This window comes from Callorhinchus milii, unplaced genomic scaffold, assembly GCF_018977255.1.
Source record: "Callorhinchus milii isolate IMCB2004 unplaced genomic scaffold, IMCB_Cmil_1.0 Scaffold24, whole genome shotgun sequence".
In the NCBI taxonomy this organism is placed as follows: domain Eukaryota; kingdom Metazoa; phylum Chordata; class Chondrichthyes; order Chimaeriformes; family Callorhinchidae; genus Callorhinchus; species Callorhinchus milii.
The window spans coordinates 5490657-5507436 of NW_024704765.1; the positions used below are offsets into that span (position 1 = coordinate 5490657).

A 16780-nucleotide genomic window follows, 5' to 3' on the forward strand; every position below is an offset into this window, starting at 1 on the left:
ATCTACCAATAATATTTTTGGGATTTAAGTCAGTAGTGTGTCCCTCTGGGGAGAGAGAGTCAAATTCCTTTTCAGACACAGGGACAGGTCCATGTTGAGGATACTGTTGAGCATGGTGATGGGTTTCCGTGTGTGCCAGACACCCAGCTGACCATAGGGCTGAGAGAGTTAAAGAGATCAGCCAAAGGCACAGTCAAAGAGCTACACCTTGGGAAGTGATTGTTGAGGAGAAGAGGTAGTGAGACTGACTAAACGTCTCTGGGTAGTGTTTATGTGCTTTGATTAGTGTTTTCCAGTGGTGTGAGCCCATTGTGTTTTTGGTGGCTGGTATAATACCCTGGTATTTGCTCTGTTTCATAAACTAATAATTGATGGCATTGTGTTTTTATGAGACAACCTTTAATGCGAAGGAGCTTAAGTGTTGCTAGGAGAGCGATTGCGTGTGTAGTCCTGCTGCCTGGGCCTCCGGCATCAATAAGTAAATGATTTTTATGGTGTTTAGACATCGAAAAGGATATATATGTCAGTCAGTTCCTGCACCCTCTCTGCACTTCATCTGCTGGAAGTCAAAGGATAGAGACAGAAGAAAGTTTCAGATTCCTCCTCTTTGTCAGTGTGTCACAGGAAGCCCAAATATCAACAATTAGAATTCACATTTATATAGTGTCTTTCATGTTGGGAGGACATCTCAAAGTGTTTCACAGCACCAACTAGAAGCCTGAGCGGGGGTGGGGAGGTGGGGAAATATTATGAAAGTACAGTGGAAAAGAAAGGCCTTAAGATGTGTTGCAAAAGGGATTAAGAAAGGTTTAAACCTACATTATGTCGTCAATTTTCAGATATTGCAGAATTGTGGAAATTTCTTCAATTTAGTCTTAATTTGAAACAAAACCCGGATTTCCTCAGTGGTTTCAAAATTAAGGCTTCTCTCACAAATTTGCCAGTTTTGTGCAATTTTAGGGTGAAGAAATGGGTTTTATAGCATAAAACTGGATGGAATTTCAGGATGGGTTCTGCACCATGACCCTGACCAGGCAGCCCGGGCCCAGTTTGACATCTCATCTGTTTTTTTTGATGGAGAGTAGTGTCTGGCGAGGATTAGGGTGATGGACTTGCGGGCAAACCCTGTACATCAGGGCAGATCAAATGAGCTGTACGTGTGAGGTGCCGGAATGGGAAGTGAATAGAAAGACTGAGAGAAATGAAGCCTCATTAAGAGTCTCATCACAAGAATATGTGATTTTGCTTTGAAGCGTAAAGCAGTGGCTGAGGAGAGACTGCTGAGATATCAAACACTCTGTTTTCCCAGAAGCCGCCAACCTCCCCAGAGGATTGGGTAAATAGACAGATGTGTGAGGATTACTGACAGCTTTATCTGCTGTCTCCTAATTAACTTATCAGGCACTCAGATGTGGGCTGTCCGCACTCCACACTAAGTTTGTTTATCATTTCAGTGGAAAACCTTTCACGGCTGACGCTATTTTTGTATTGATTCTACACTGTGTTTACACTGATTACTTCTCCGCCCGCAAACTCACAAATACTAAACTCTGTACCCTCATCACCCTAGTCCTCGCCAGGCTCCACTGGCTCCCTATCATACACACTAAACTCTACTCCCATCACACCAGTTCTTGCCAGGCTCCACTGGTTCCCTATTAGCCAACAGATCAATTTCAAGATCCTCACATTTGTCTTCAAATCCCTTTCTGCCCTGGCACCTCCCTGTCTCTCCGATCTGCTTACTCCCCAGCTCACTACCTGCTGCCTACGCTCGACTAGCTCCAGCCTCCTGCTTGTCCCTCGTGCTCTCCGCTCCACCATCGGCAGCTGCACTTTCAGCCACTACGCCCTGAAACTCTGGATCACTCTCCCTCAATCCCTCTGCCTTACCCCTTCCACCCCATCTTCAGGACATGCCTGAAGACTTTCCTCTTCGATCGTGCTTACAGTCACCTCCCCTCTCCCTATGGCTCGGTGTCAGGCTCTGCCACTATTAAGCGCTCTAGGACGCTATCCTGCATCAGGGGCACCTTGTAAATGCAAATTGTTGTTGATTTTACTCTATGTTTACAATGTGTTTCTGTCTGGTCTTGCTCTGAGCCAGGACATTGTCCATTGCTAGTTTTGCAACCGTCCTCTTTGTGAAGCTCAGACTCTAGCCAGGTTTTAGGCATTGTGGTGCGATTGAGCTAAGTGCTAGTTGAGCACTTGCTCTTACAGGGGATTAGATGAAAAATACTTTGAATTCTATTTGAAAAGATACGCTCCAAGGGCTGTGTGCTGTAAGGCAGTCACCACAACCCAGAGTGTATGAATTATGTACCCAAGAAAACTGGATTTTCTTATACAACCGTTTGTGGAATACTAGAACCCATGGTAAGTGAGACATTCATGTAAAAGCCTCTATCACAGCCCGGCTAGTATTTCAGTCACTCGACAGATGAGGCAGTTTAATTGCCGGCACGTGTGCTCGCTGGCGTCCCTGTCCCCATTACAAACAGCCAGTTAATTGATCACTGTGTAAGCGCAGGATTCACGGCTAATTAAAGCTTTTCCACTTGTAAATGTAAATTCTGACAATATGTTCACGCGGAGGTCGAATGACATTCGATTTGTTCTCTAAACCAACCCATGAATGAATATCTTTCTTTAGCAACGCCGAGTCACTGCTCTCTGCCTTTGCAGGTGAATAATAAGTAAATAATTCTTACATTTGTACAGCATCACTTACATCAGCCGGACGTCTCAATGTGCCTCATAGGAATGTAATGTGACTTGTATTTTGTAGCCGCTTTATGCTCAGTGATGTCCCACAAACAACTAAGAAGTGAATGACCAATTTTTCTCTCTCTCTGGGAAATTGTCGGCCAGGACACCGGGAAAAACGACCTTTTTTTTTAAATGGGGTCTTTAACATCCACCTGAACAGGTGGGAACTTGATTTAAAGTCTCATCCAAAGGATGGCACCTCCACCAATGCAGCGCTCCCACCCAGCACTGCATTGAAGTGCCATCCTGGCCTGGGACTTCCAAGTTCCGACATGGGTCTTGGACTCACAACTTTCTGAGGCAAGAGAGCTACCAACTAAGCCAGGCTGCCACCGTGTGATTTCCCACTCGGAAATGTCCATATGCCGCATCCACAATTACACTCCGTCTGCACTTGACGGACATCAATGATGAATGCTTAGTGTTTCTCCTCTCAAACCCAGATATGTTCCACACGCAGGGAACAAACACAAGCCTTTACCGTCAGCCAGCTTTCACAAAACCTCATTTCTCCAAAGTCAGCATGTCACATTTTTAAGTCAAAAGTCACGGAAAACTTGCAAATAAGAAGTTAGATTTAATTTTTTTTTTTGTTTGTTACACCGGGCGTTTCTATTAAACTGTCAGATATTTGAGATGAAAGATCCTGAGATAGTTGACATTTTGACTTTAAATATCATCTTTCACAGGTTCTGAAACATCGTGATGTTGAGAATTTGCTTTCTTTGTCATGTGAAATGTTCAGGCAAAGTATCCTAATTAAACCCAGGATGCAGCAAGGTGGGGATATCCATCATTCACTGCCTGATCTGACGGAGCTGAGAGTAAGATTTTACCCTTGTTTGCTTCGACACAATGAAGTGCAATAAAAACTCAACTTTTACTTGCCTTTTACGCTCTCTTTTTTGTCTCGATCTCTCTTACAAGCTCTCTCCCTCCTCTCTCTCTCTCTCTCTCTCTCTGTCTTCCTTCCTCTCTATCCTACTTTCCCTTGTACATTCTCTCTTGCTGTGTGTGTGGATTTCAATACCCAACAACTCTCTGAGTGAAAAAAAATTCTCTTTGTAGCTGTACGCAAATTAGCTGCCATGTTTGCCCACGAGACACATGGGAACCACACTTCACAGTGATCCTGAAGTGTAGTGGTTAGAGCACTTGCCTTGCAAGCGAGATGACCCAGGTTCAATTCCTCAGTCGGTAGGGCGAAAAGGATGTCTCAAAGTGCTTCACAAGATTTACCGTAAACTTTAGTGACTGTGTATTTTGTAGGCAAATATTATGCATCCTGTACACTGTGCAAATCTTGCATAAATGCAGCCGCTATGCATGTGTACAGAATTACAGCTTCCCCAATGTCACTGCGTAATTAACTAATGCAAAGGCTTTATTAATTATGTCATTAACCAATCCTTCTCATTGGCACCTTCAGCTCACTCTGCACACGCACGCTTACACCTGGTGTAATGTTTACAGCTGTGTCTGCACAATGTTCAACATGCTGCTTGATCATTTCCGACGTCTTGGTCTGGTGAAATGCATAAATTTAGGTACAGGTGTTTCATTTGTTTCAAAACAAATCAATTTCATTCAAGTGTTGCTCAAGTTAATGAGCAGAAAACACAGGGTGTGATAAAATGCACCAATATTACATTGTGGAGCCTCCTGCCCTCCAGTGGTGATCTGAATGGCACAGTCTGAAGGGAGGGGGGCTTGATGGACAAAGGTGACTTTTATTTGGAAAATTCTGTAATTCAGTCACGGTTGAGCAGCCGGGTTTTCTGCCGTGATATTTGTGCAACGTAATAATAATGATCCTTGCATTTGGTACACGATCGGTCCCTTTGCATATCGCATCAGGAGCACGTCCCGAAGCCCTTCCCCAGGGTATAGTGTAAAGTGCAGTGTGTTTTGTGGGTGAATGTGGCAGCAGTTAGTGAACAACCAAGTTGAGAGATTAGATTTTTTGCCACACAGAGTGGTTAAGATATGGATTGCCCTTCCAGGAGTGGTGATTGAGACAGAATCCATATTAGGCTTCAAAAGGGAACTCGATATATATCCAAACTGGAGGAAACTACAAGTGGATGTCAAAGATCCATTCAAAAAGAGAAGTGGGTTTCTCTCTCCGGTGTCCTGGCCAACAATCCCCCAGAAAAAATCCAGCATTCACTTCACGGCTGTTTGTGGGACATTGCTGATTGCAAATCGGCTGCCCCGTTCTCCAAGAAAAACGTAGTTCAGCACTTTTAAATATTTTGACAACGTGATAAGGCGCTACATCAAATGCATGAATGATTAAATGAGATCTTAACTTTGTACCCTCTCATTAGTGACCCATGAAAATAATCTTATTGCTCATTGCCCTGTGCATTGCCCATCATCATAACCTTCTCAGCTCTAGAGCTTTGGAACGCTCCCTGAATCCCTCCACCTTGCCCCCTCCTTCCCCTCTTTTAGATCACGACTGAAGACTTTCTTCTTCGACTGTGCTTACGGTCACCAACTCCATCCCCCCAGCTCAGCTTCAGGCTCCGCCACTGTTAAGCGTTCTGAGACTCTGCCCTGTGTGAGGGGCACAACATAAATGCAAATTGTTGTGAAACAAAAANTGCCCTAACCTTTCAATTCTTGTTTCATAACTCACTCCTCCCCCACAATCTCTGGTGCTGTGGTTTAACTGCGGCAGAATTCAGCCCCGGTACAGTTAACTCCACGATAATTATTTCATTCTAAAACGTGGCTTAGGTCGACTCAATTAATTCATGTATTTCAGATCTATTTCATGATCCGGTATTTGTAAAATATGCATTTTTTTTTAACAAGGATCCTGGAGAGAACAATCTTTCCACTTTCATGAAACCTCTCTCTTTTCTTCTCCACGCAGAAGGCAAAATGACAAGTTAACAGAAAATAAGAGATTAAGACCAGCATGTGTGAATTATACATGAATCCTGTCACAACCTCTATTCTGTTCCGAGACTACATCTTCATTACAAGCTGTATTTGCTATTTGTTCAGTGTTGCGATGCACCAATCAGTGTCGGGAACTCCAATGCTGCTCATTTCCTCTATTTTTCAGAGGCTTTTGTTAGAAATTGACACAAATAACTGTAAATTAACACAACTTACTTCCCCGGAGGCAACAACAACCACTTGTGTTTGCATGTCTCGAATCGCTTTTCATAATGACCTTAATTAGAAATTAATTGAATCTTGTTATAGAGACAAACACGACAATTAATTTGCCAGTAACGTTCTACTAAATGGTGGCCAATTCATTTCAACTTGGGGTGAAGATGAGGAGAGAATAAAAAGCAACAGAAACCGGGAGGAAAAGGTGGGTGGGGAGAGTAAGTTAGTGGGTGTGGGGGGGCGCGCTGTGGATGTGTGTGTACGGCCCTTTAACTTGCACGGTGCAAATTCGACCTGAATGGATCGCTCAATCAAAATACACGATGACCATGTGGAAAGTGCAGGTGTACCCCAGCTCTCGCCTCCGAGTCATGGCTGCTTGTGGGGACAATGTTGTGTGGCAAATGGCTGCAGGGTGATACTCTTAGAGACAAACTCTTGCCATATCAAATACAAGGATTATTGATGCATTTATTTATTTATTTACGTCATCTACAACAACAACAAAATTACATTCGCATTGGGAGGACGTCCCAAGGCGCTGGACAATCAGTGTTTCAGACTTGAGATCAGGATCGGGAGGGTGGCGGAGGATCCTTTGTGTGATGGGAAGCCAGTGGAGTTGGGTGAGGCTGAGGATGATAGGGTCATGGACCCTGGTGCGGAAGAGGACTGCAGAGTTCTGGATGATCTACAGCTTATGGAGGGAGGAGTTGGGGAGGTCGACAAGCGGGGAGTTTGCATAGTCAAGCCTGGATGTTATGAATACGTGTATGAGGGTCTCGGCGGCCTGCGGTGTGCGACAGTTGTTGCTATAGGATGTTACTGACACACAAGGGGACCCTCCTGTCTATTTGGTTTAGTGCAATAGTGAATGGCTCAATGGGAATTCAAAACCTGAATGTGTGTCATCACATACTCATGGCCTTGGGTTCAACAATTTTCCATGTTGTAATTTTCACACCGAGATTCTTTACTAACTAAGGAATACCACAAATTAGACTTGTTATTTCACTGAATGGTATTGCACTATTTTATAGCAAACAGAGTAATTTGGAATGCATCGACAGATATTAATCAATCTATTCCACATTCTGTATAACTTGTTTGTCAGCGACTGTTTTTATTTTCCGTTGTCATTTGGTGCCATTTTTCCTACAAAATACACAGTCACTACACTCGACAGTGTATCCTGTGAAGCGTTTTGGGATATCCTCCTCACATGAAAGGAGTTGGACTGAATGTAAGGATTATTATTAAATACACAGTCACTACGTTTATGATAAGGCACCACATCCAATGCAGGGATTGTTTTGCTGTTCTCTTAATTATTCGATGTGTTTTTCAAAGGAATTAAGTGATTAAAGCTTTTGCAAACTGTACACACGGCTTCCCTGTACGTACTTTCCTTTAAGTGCTTTTAGGGTTTTATGTAAGTTAATGACAAAATCTGAGGAAAAGTAACTAATAAATAAAAACATAACCGATGTCCTATCGTGACACAGATTTGAAGAACACAAGTCCACAATGTTCTAACAGTGGGATATCTCTGCTGATTGGATATCTGGGGAGTTGGCTCCGCTTCCTTTGATAAATGATGAAATCACACTTCTCTTACCTGGGGATACGCAGAATAATAGATTTCACACCGGGATGAATGGTCGGTTGCGCTTTTTTCCCCTTTTTTTTTGTTTTATTATCTTTGCTCTTGATGTAGGCAAAGCTGGGAGCATGAGCTGGAGGGCTGGCTTCAGAGACGTGTGGGAGCAAGTGAGCAGAGGAGCGCGCTCTGCTGGGGGGAAAGAGTTTCTCCCAGCGAATTGGTTGCCAATCTTCCAGTCCAGCTTGAAGCTGTGATGGGAGGGTGGCTGTTGAGGTTTGATGGGGTCAGATGGGCCGAGGAGCCTTCTTCATCTAAACTAAGCTTGTGATTTTGTGGCTGTGTGATCGCCCTGTGTGACGAATGGGCTGCCCCACAATAAACAGTCACTACACTCGACTGTAATTACCACAAAACACTTTGCGATGTCCACCTAATGAAAATGCAAGAAGAAGGTGTGTGTGCGGAAACCTTAGCAGCGCAAGGAACGAGAGGAAAACAATCTCCATTTGTTCAAAGTCACAGTGGAAAACGATTCGACTTTCTGGACCAGTTTAAGCTCATTTAATGGAAAGTAGAAGTGCGAATGTATTAGTTATTTAGCATTTCAATGTGTTTAATATCAGACTGCAATACTTTCAGGAATAAGTATTCTCAGAAAAAAACTCTATTTGAACTATTTCCCTGTTTCCTCCATCATCCTCCCTTCCTTTCCTATTTATTTCTAATGATTTGAAGGATATGTTTAAGGGGGGAGGCATTATGATAAGGAATGTGATAAAATGGCTGTCATTATGCAAAGTTCCTGCAAATTACATCCCGTAGCACTCGTCTCTCTCACATCTCGGCTGAATAATTCATCAGTCGCTTTAAAACCTCGTGTCTGATCTCGCTTTGCTTTCCAATTTCATTGTTCAAAGATTCAGCAAACAGTTGATGTTGGACGGTGCTGAGGACAAACTTTCTCATTCACAAGAAACCGCTACTGCTACGGTGGTTAGATGTTAAAATAAAAAAAAATTTACATTCGCAACCAGCGACTTACCAGTGAGCAAGAGGCAGATTAAAACCATTCCCCCTCCTGTCTACTCCTGGTCAGGTCACCCCAGGTCAGTGACTCAACTGCCTAAGGAGGACTGAAAAGTAATTTAAGATGATGTCCACTTGTTTCAGATCCCTCTACCGGAGGGAAGAGTCACCCTCTTTAGGTTGTTGACTCTCTGCATTATTTTAAGATAATCACTCACAAAATGATTTCAGGTGAAGAAGCCTTTTGTCAGATCTGATCTGATTTCTCCAGAACTGCACCCCCCCCCGCCCCTTCCCTCCCCCATCACCCCTTCACCCATCACAGCGCCAAACTGCTGTCCCAGTGTCCTGGCCTCAACTGCCTTTCCTGGCAACCCGTTTCCAGTCAATAATTACCTTCTGCATAAAGAAAAACTTCCTGATATCTGTCCTGATATTGCTCTTAGATTATTCCCTAACCTTACCACTCGGGATAGAACCCACGTTTATTCCGGTTATTGATTGAATAATTTCTGTGAACCATCTATAAGCAGTTGTGTGGCGTATTGATATCCTCTCCAGCTGTGTAAGTGAAGTCCACTCCTTCCAAGACACTAGCCTGCGTGAAGGGCACCATATAAATACAAGTTGTTGTTGTAAATTATATTAACCCCTAGAGTGGAGCTATAACCTAATCCTTGTGCCTTACGTCAGGAAACTTGTGCAGAAACAGAGATTGAACAAATTGTGAGTGAAAATGAAATGAAGATGGAATCTGTTTTCCTCTTTGTGGTTTTTCACCTCCTCGTGTTCCTGTAACTTCTTTCCAATGCCTTGATCCTCTGAAAGTTAGCTATGTTTTAATGTAGTAATCTATTTAATAAACATCGCCACTATTTAAATTAACTGAGCTATGTGTACATGCAAGGTTGCTTGATTTTTAGTTTGTGAAGCTGACCTGATATTGACAAGGTGCTTGTTGAGAAGAGAATATTGCTTCTGTAAGTGGAACAGTGATACAGTGGAATCTCTTTAACTATTCTTTCCTCACATGCAGGGCACTGGTGGGGTCAGAGTTGGATCACTGTGTTAGCAGACGAGGCCTCATTTATCTTAGCTCTCGATGTCTGACAGCTTGTTTCAAACCCGTCTCACGGCTTTGAGCTGCAAAGAACTAAGGATGTCAATTGGCTTTGTCTGTCTTACACCAGCAGTTACACAGCACAGCGACCACAACGGATTCTAAAGAAGACGCCACCTTTGCTCCGTGTGGAAGCTGAGGAACCTCTGTAACAGCAACTGTTAATTTTAAATATTAAGCATATCCAATATAACCCCTCATCTAACTTTGCCATGTGCTTTCAGAATCTTAAATACTCCATTACATCCCCTCTCGATCTCCTCTACTCCAGGGAAAAAGCTCCAGTTTAGCCAGTTTCTCTTCGTGTAACAATTGTCTCGTACCCGTATCTCTCTGAGTTCCTTCCAGTATTGGGGACACACTGTGCAAGTCATTCTAACACATCTGAATATTCCACACAAATAAAGCAATGTCTGTTACAGACACGGTGATGACTGGCTTCTTCGGAACATTAACAAACGAGTAAATTTGGGGCCTGATCATGCCTACATATTTCTGCTGAACGGTTGTGTTTTCCCCGTTTCTCATCTCATCATTAAATCTGAAACATTCTTATGAGACAAACTGCTTAATAATCTCCCCTTTCCCTCGGGCTCGGTTACGTTTCAGGTTTTTGCTGATAATAACACACTTTAAGGGCATGAGAGCTCAAGAGCTTCATTCAGCCAGTGATTGACATCTTCCTCTCTATCAGTAGATTGAAAGCAATAATGCTCATTGTTGTTGATATTCAGATATAATTCTTTTAGAGCATCCTTGGAATGCATTGCTGATCCCAGATCTGCTGAGTTCCTCAACTGCACCAAATTGTTCTGCAGTTTTATTGAGAGCTCATATATATTGTCTTTTGTATTGGGATTGTCTGACGTGCTTAATTCTCAGCTAGAGTTTGACGTCCATTCCTTCTTGTACTGCTTTGTGCTTGCTACAGAAAGACAGACCTTGCACTTTTATAGCGCCTGCTACATCCAACCGTCTCAAAGCGCTTTGTGGTAATTATTGGCAAGTGCAGTGACAGCCTTTGTAGCCACCTGAGCAGGCAGACAGAAATCTCATTCAAAGGACATCTTTGACAGCACTTCCCACGTGTTCACTGGAGAGTCAGTGAAGACCGAAAGCTTAAACTCCAAAGTGGAGCTTGAACCCACAGCCTTCTGCCCCAGAGGCGGGAGAGAGAGAGTGTGCCGCACATTGACAAACGTCTCTGTCTCTCACTGCCTGCTTCCCTGGTTTGATTTGGGGTAACTATCAAGTGCAAATGTTTGTTAGTTTCTCCTGCACACTGACTGGGAAAGGAGGGGCATTGTTATATTGCTCCTTTCAGATGTAATGAGCTTTGGAAGTGAAGTAAAAGGAAAAAAAAGAGAAAAGAGAGAGGGAAATAAAGTAAATATCGAAGCGAGAGGGAGTCTAGATAGAGGAAAATGTGATATTGGCTTCCTTTGACACCTCCCCACACACAGAGACTGTGGTGTAGTGGAGCTGTGAACAGGGAGAGACAGCGAACAGGTAAATGGTCTCCACAGGGAGATGCTGTCTGGGGGCTGCTTCACTGATGGAGGACGAGTTGACAAAAATCTAAGGTTGATTTTTATTTTCCAGAATACAATACAAAACCATTGGAGAGAAGATGGGCTCCAAAGCTACAAACTTATTATGTCGGCAGCCAAATAGCCTGTGATTCTATACAGAAGCTATGCAAGTCTATCAATAAATCAAAGATCTGGCAATAGGTACCAATATATTTTATAAGAATAATCCTTGCATCTGATACATCGTCGAGACATCTTTCTCAAAGTACCTCACAGGATTTTGCTGCAAAGGGTAGTGACTGTGTATTTGTAGGTAAATGTGACAAGCCAATTTGCGCACTGATATTCTACAGTTTTAATCCAAGGGAGAAATTTGGGGGAAAGCGAATAATGGGTTTTAATTAGTATAATAATAATAATAATCCTTGTACAAAAACAGAAGTGTCTGGGAACCCTCAGCAGGTCAGGCAGCATCTATGGAGAAAGGAAAGTGAGTCAACCTTTGGGGTCCAAGACCCTTGTCAGAATTGGAGCGTGTTGGGAGGGAGAGGCTTTTAAGGGCTAACAGAGAGGGGGGAGGCAGGACAAGGAGGAGAAAATGTGATAGAGGACAGGGGATGATGGGTTAAAGAGGTATTAATGAAGCCAAACAAAGGGGGGATTGCTACAAAGGAGGGGAATAGAGGTGTTCCGTGAAAACGGGTTTTAGTGAACACATTATCAAACGCAAGAAGGGAAACAGATGGCAAAGAGGGAGAGCAGGGCAAGGGGGAAGAACGAAAGACACGTCGAAGCGAAGAGCAGAACTTCTTTAAGGTAGGCTTTCCTAGAAGAGAAGTGGCAGTGAATTAAATATAAACAAGACCCAAAATACTGCAGATGCTTATCTGGCTTATTATTTTTCACCTCTGCAATCTGCCCCCTCTGCTTTACTGCCATGGTCCTCTCTCTCTTGAAGCGTCCCCCCACCGAGGGCTCAGCGCACAAGGTTGGCTTGCATTTCTGTAGTGCATCGCAAGGTTGTTGCACTCCTCAGAAGTCACTTGTGATTTGAGCGCCTGGAGAATATCGCTGCTCACGCCGCTGGCATCCCATCCAACCCCCTGGCACTGTCTAGCATGTGTGTGTTTGATTACCTGACACACACGGAAACAGAGAGAGACACAGGCAAGGTTTCCGCACAGAAACCTTAACTGCGAAAGACTTGCTTGGTGCTCAGCCAAAGAGTTTAAACGATCCAGGATCTTGCTTTATTATTAATAATGTTTTATCAATGTTCTGGAGACTGCGTGATGAGGTTAGCTTTGAAAATGCATCCGTCCTGAATAATGATCACAGTAATCATGCAATCCCATCCCCAGCCTGAAGGGGTCGCTCCGTATCCTCATGATCAGCAATAAAACTCGAGAGGTGAGCAGTCAGATCTATATTTATCTTCTGATTAGCTGACAGCCCTCGAGAAGGAAATAACTAAAGGGCACCTTTTACTTTACCACGATATCGGTTGTAAACACCTCTGTCTGAGCGAGTTTGCTTACAACTGTTGAACATATTGAAGCTCCCTCCCGAGCCCAGGTCTGACTGGGGTGGCGGTGGGCAGATACCCTCCAGAGAGGTGTCTGTAACCCAGAGGCAGCTCATAGCATCTTGAACCTTGGCTCCACTTTCAATTTATTTGGTCCTTCGGATGAGACGTTAATCCGAGGTCCCATCTTCCTGTTCAGGTGGACATTAAAGATCCCATGGAACGATTCAAAAAGAGAAGGGAATTTCTCCCCGTCCTGGCCAACAATCCCCCAAATAACATCAATCACTCAATCCAGGACTGTTTGTGGGGAAGCTGCTGTGCGCAATTGGCTGCTGCGTTTTGCCCACAAAATACTCAGTCAATCCACTTTGCAGCGTATCCTGTGAAGCGCTTTGAGACGTCTTGAAGACGTGATAAGGCGCTATATCAAATGCCAGGATTATTTTTTTATTTACTCTATGTAACATTTTCGAACGTACAGAAGTCTTAAACGCAGGCCTTCAGTCTGAAAGCCAGTTTTCTGTAAATTATTTTTTAAACAACGAACAAAACCACCTCCAAAGTCCAGACTGAACACAACCATTTGCACAATCATTTGGCAATGATTTGTCGCTATATGCCTGTCCCATGTAAGCCAGACTGGATGTTATTAGTCTGTTAGTAGTATATCAAATTTCTGAAAGGATTTTATACTCAAAATCGACAGATCTGAGACTGGAACCAGAGCGTTTCCACTTTAGTGACACTGGACAATACAGAGCAGGGTTTGTATTGATTGATAGACTTAATTTAAACGTTGTATCACACGTTAAAGCTTAATGGATTGTTTGCATTCAGCATTTAAGATCTGTGTTTATTAACTTAAAGTGTTTTACACAATATACAGTAATACTTGTCTCTGGGATAACATTGCTCGCATCTGGCGTTTAGTTCCTGACGAGAAAGAGGATTTCTCACCGGCAAACATTGCATTTCATCAATTCTCCGTCTCCACATGATGTCATGACTTTGGGCCCAAAGGAGTGAGTACAAGTAAGTATTTAAACATAAAAGAGTGAGAAATAGGAGGTGGGGAGAGGGCGAAGAACAAACCCAGCATGAATTAACACGTCAGATATAGCCAGAGAGAAACAGACTTCAAGTAGGAGTTGAAGGTTAAATCGATGTTTGTGCAGCCAGCGCTGGTTCCTTGTCGAGACAATTAGCTACTAGTTTGAGAAACTTGTCATGATAACACCATTTGCACTGTGGTTTCAAACCGCTCCACGCATTAATTACACTGATGCTTGTTTGCAGCAATTTCTTAGCAGTGAGATGTTAATGACAGTAGATTTTTTTCCCCCAGAGAAGAGACTGTCTGATAATCGAGGGTGGGACAACGATAGATTGGATCAGATAATAATTATCTTTGGGATTAACAAAGATCCAATGGGAGGGAGGAATTCCTTGTTTGGAACCTTGCTATCACCTCCAGAACTTAATTGTATTAACCAATGGATTGAGATGGGTTCAGGTAATTTTAAACAAGAATTATCCTGTAATTGTATGCTCTGTTTAAAGAGAAAGTGGAGATTTCATCTCCAGCCCTAATTGGGTCGTCAAATAATGTTTCTTCCCTCCCCCCCCCCACCCCCCAACACACTGTGATATCTGTAAGCTTCACATTTGTTTTATAAGGAGCTAATGTCAAGCCCTGAACAATGTGCTTCACCGCTATAAGTGCTGCAACCGGACAGCCAATATACGCACAGCAATGTTCCACCTCCAGTCATTCAAATGAACGATGAATTTATCTTCCAGAGAGATGTTGTTGACCATAAATAATAATAATAATCCTTGCCTTTGATACGCGTTATCACTTCGTTCAGACGTCTCGAGGCAGAATATACTGGAAAGTGAATTGACTGTATATTTTGTGTTTGAAATACGACAGCCAATTGCGCACAGCAGTGTCCCACAAACAGTTGTGGATTGAGTGACCAATTTTTTTTCAGGGATTATTACCCGGGGATCGCGATCCACCAATCGACTAACAACTGGGTTCCTACTTACTGCTGGGTAAACAGAGGCGTGTATATTGTGTGTACTGTGTGTGTATTGGGGGGGTGTATTTTGTGTGTATTGGGGGGGGGTGTATTGTGTGTGTATTGGCGGTGTGTATTGGGGTGTGTGTGTGTATGGGGGGGTGCATTGGGAGGTGCACTATATTGGGGGGTGTATTGGAGGGGGGTGTATTGCGGGGTGCACTATATTGGGGGGTGTATTGGGGGTGGGTGTATGGGATTGTGTATGGTGGGGTGTGTATGGGAGTGTGTATGGGGGGGTGTATTGGGGGAGTGTATGGGGGTGTGTATGGGGGGGGTGTATGGGGGTATGTGTGTATAGGGGGTGTATGGGGTGTGTGTGTGGGGGTGTATGGGGGGTGTGTGTGTATGGGGGGGGGGTGTATGGGGGTGTGTGTGTGTATGGGGGGGTGTGTATGGGGGTGTATGTATGTGGGGGTGTATGGGGGTGTGTGTATGGGGTGTGTATGGGGGTGTGTGTGTATGGGGGGTGTATGGGGTGTGTGTATGGGGGTGTGTGTGTATGGGGGTGTGTGTATGGGGGGTGTATGGGGTGTATGTATGTGGGGGGTGTATGGGGGTGTGTGTGTATGGGGGTGTATGGGGGTGTATGTATGTGGGGGGTGTATGGGGTGTGTGTATGGGTGTGTGTGTGTATGGGGGTGTATGGGGGTGTGTGTATGTGGGGGGTGTATGGGGGGTGTGTGTATGGGGGTGTATGGGGATGTATGTATGTGGGGGGTGTGTATGGGGTGTGTGTGTATGGGGGTGTGTGTATGGGGTGTGTATGGGGGTGTGTGTATGGGGGGTGTATGTGGGGGTGTGTATGGGGGTGTGTGTGTATGGGGTGTGTATGGGGGGGGGTGTATGGGGGGTGTATGGGGGTGTGTGTGTATGGGTTGTGTATGGGGGGTGTGTGTATGGGGTGTGTATGGGTGTGTATGTATGTGGGGGGTGTATGGGGGTGTGTGTATGGGGGGTGTATGTATGTGGGGGGTGTATGGGGGTGTGTATGGGGGTGTGTATGGGGGTGTGTGTGTATGGGGTGTGTATGGGGGTGTATGTATGTGGGGGGTGTATAGGGGTGTGTATGGGGGTGTGTGTGTATGGGTTGTGTATGGGGGGTGTGTGTATGGGGTGTGTATGGGGGTGTATGTATGTGGGGGGGTGTATGGGGGTGTGTGTGTGTATGGTGGTGTGTGTATGATGGGTGTATAGGGGGTGTGTGTATGAGGGGTGTATGGGGGGGTGTGTGTATGTGGGGGGTGTATGGGGGTGTGTGTATGAGGGGTGTATGGGGTGTGTGTGTATGAGGGGTGTATGGGGTGTGTGTGTATGGGGGTGTGTGTATGGGGGGGGTGTGTATGAGGGGTGTATGGGGGGGGTGTGTATGTGGGGGTGTATGGGTGTGTGTGTGTATGGGGGTGTGTGTGTATGGGGGAGGGGCGCACTGTGTGTATGAGGGGGAGGGAACGATCACAAGCTCTGCGTCTGATTGGCTCGCGGGTGAGGACGGCTCAGCCAATGACGGGCGGCGGGGTGGGCGGGGCTGCGCGGTGATTGGCGGGCGGTGTGTGAGTGACGGGCGGGGCCGCCCCGCCCCCCGCGCTCTCGGTGTGAGCGGCGGAGCTGCGGCGCACAGCGCGGAGGGCAGGACGGCACCGGGCGGGCGGGACGGCACCGGGCGGGCGGGACGGCACCGGGCGGGCGGACGGCACCGGGCGGGCGGGACGGCACCGGGCGGGCGGGACGGGGCGGGATGGCGGCCGCGCGGCTCTGCGGGTTACTGTGGCTCCTCTGCAGCTCACACGGCGGCTTCTCCCCATCAAACCAAGGTGAGAGACCCCGGGAGGGAGCCTCAGGGGGACCCCCACAGTGCCCGGGACCCCCCCTCCACCCAGTGCCCGGGACCCCAGTGCCCGGGACCCCCCCTCCACCCAGTGCCCGGGACACCAGTGCCCGGGACCCCCCCTCCACCCAGTGCCCGGGACCCCCCCCCCCAGT

At 45.4% G+C, this 16780-nt stretch overlaps 1 protein-coding gene across 1 annotated transcript in view; it reads left to right on the top strand.

The window, feature by feature from the left end:
• Positions 1–16534: 16534 nt before the first annotated feature.
• epha8 (eph receptor A8) overlaps positions 16535–16780 on the top strand; it is a 44295-nt gene continuing 44049 nt past the window's right edge. The window contains exon 1 of the mRNA XM_042343497.1: positions 16535–16611. Within this exon, the coding sequence (XP_042199431.1) occupies positions 16536–16611 (76 nt within the window). The 5' untranslated portion in view covers position 16535. The remainder of the gene's footprint in view (positions 16612–16780) is intronic.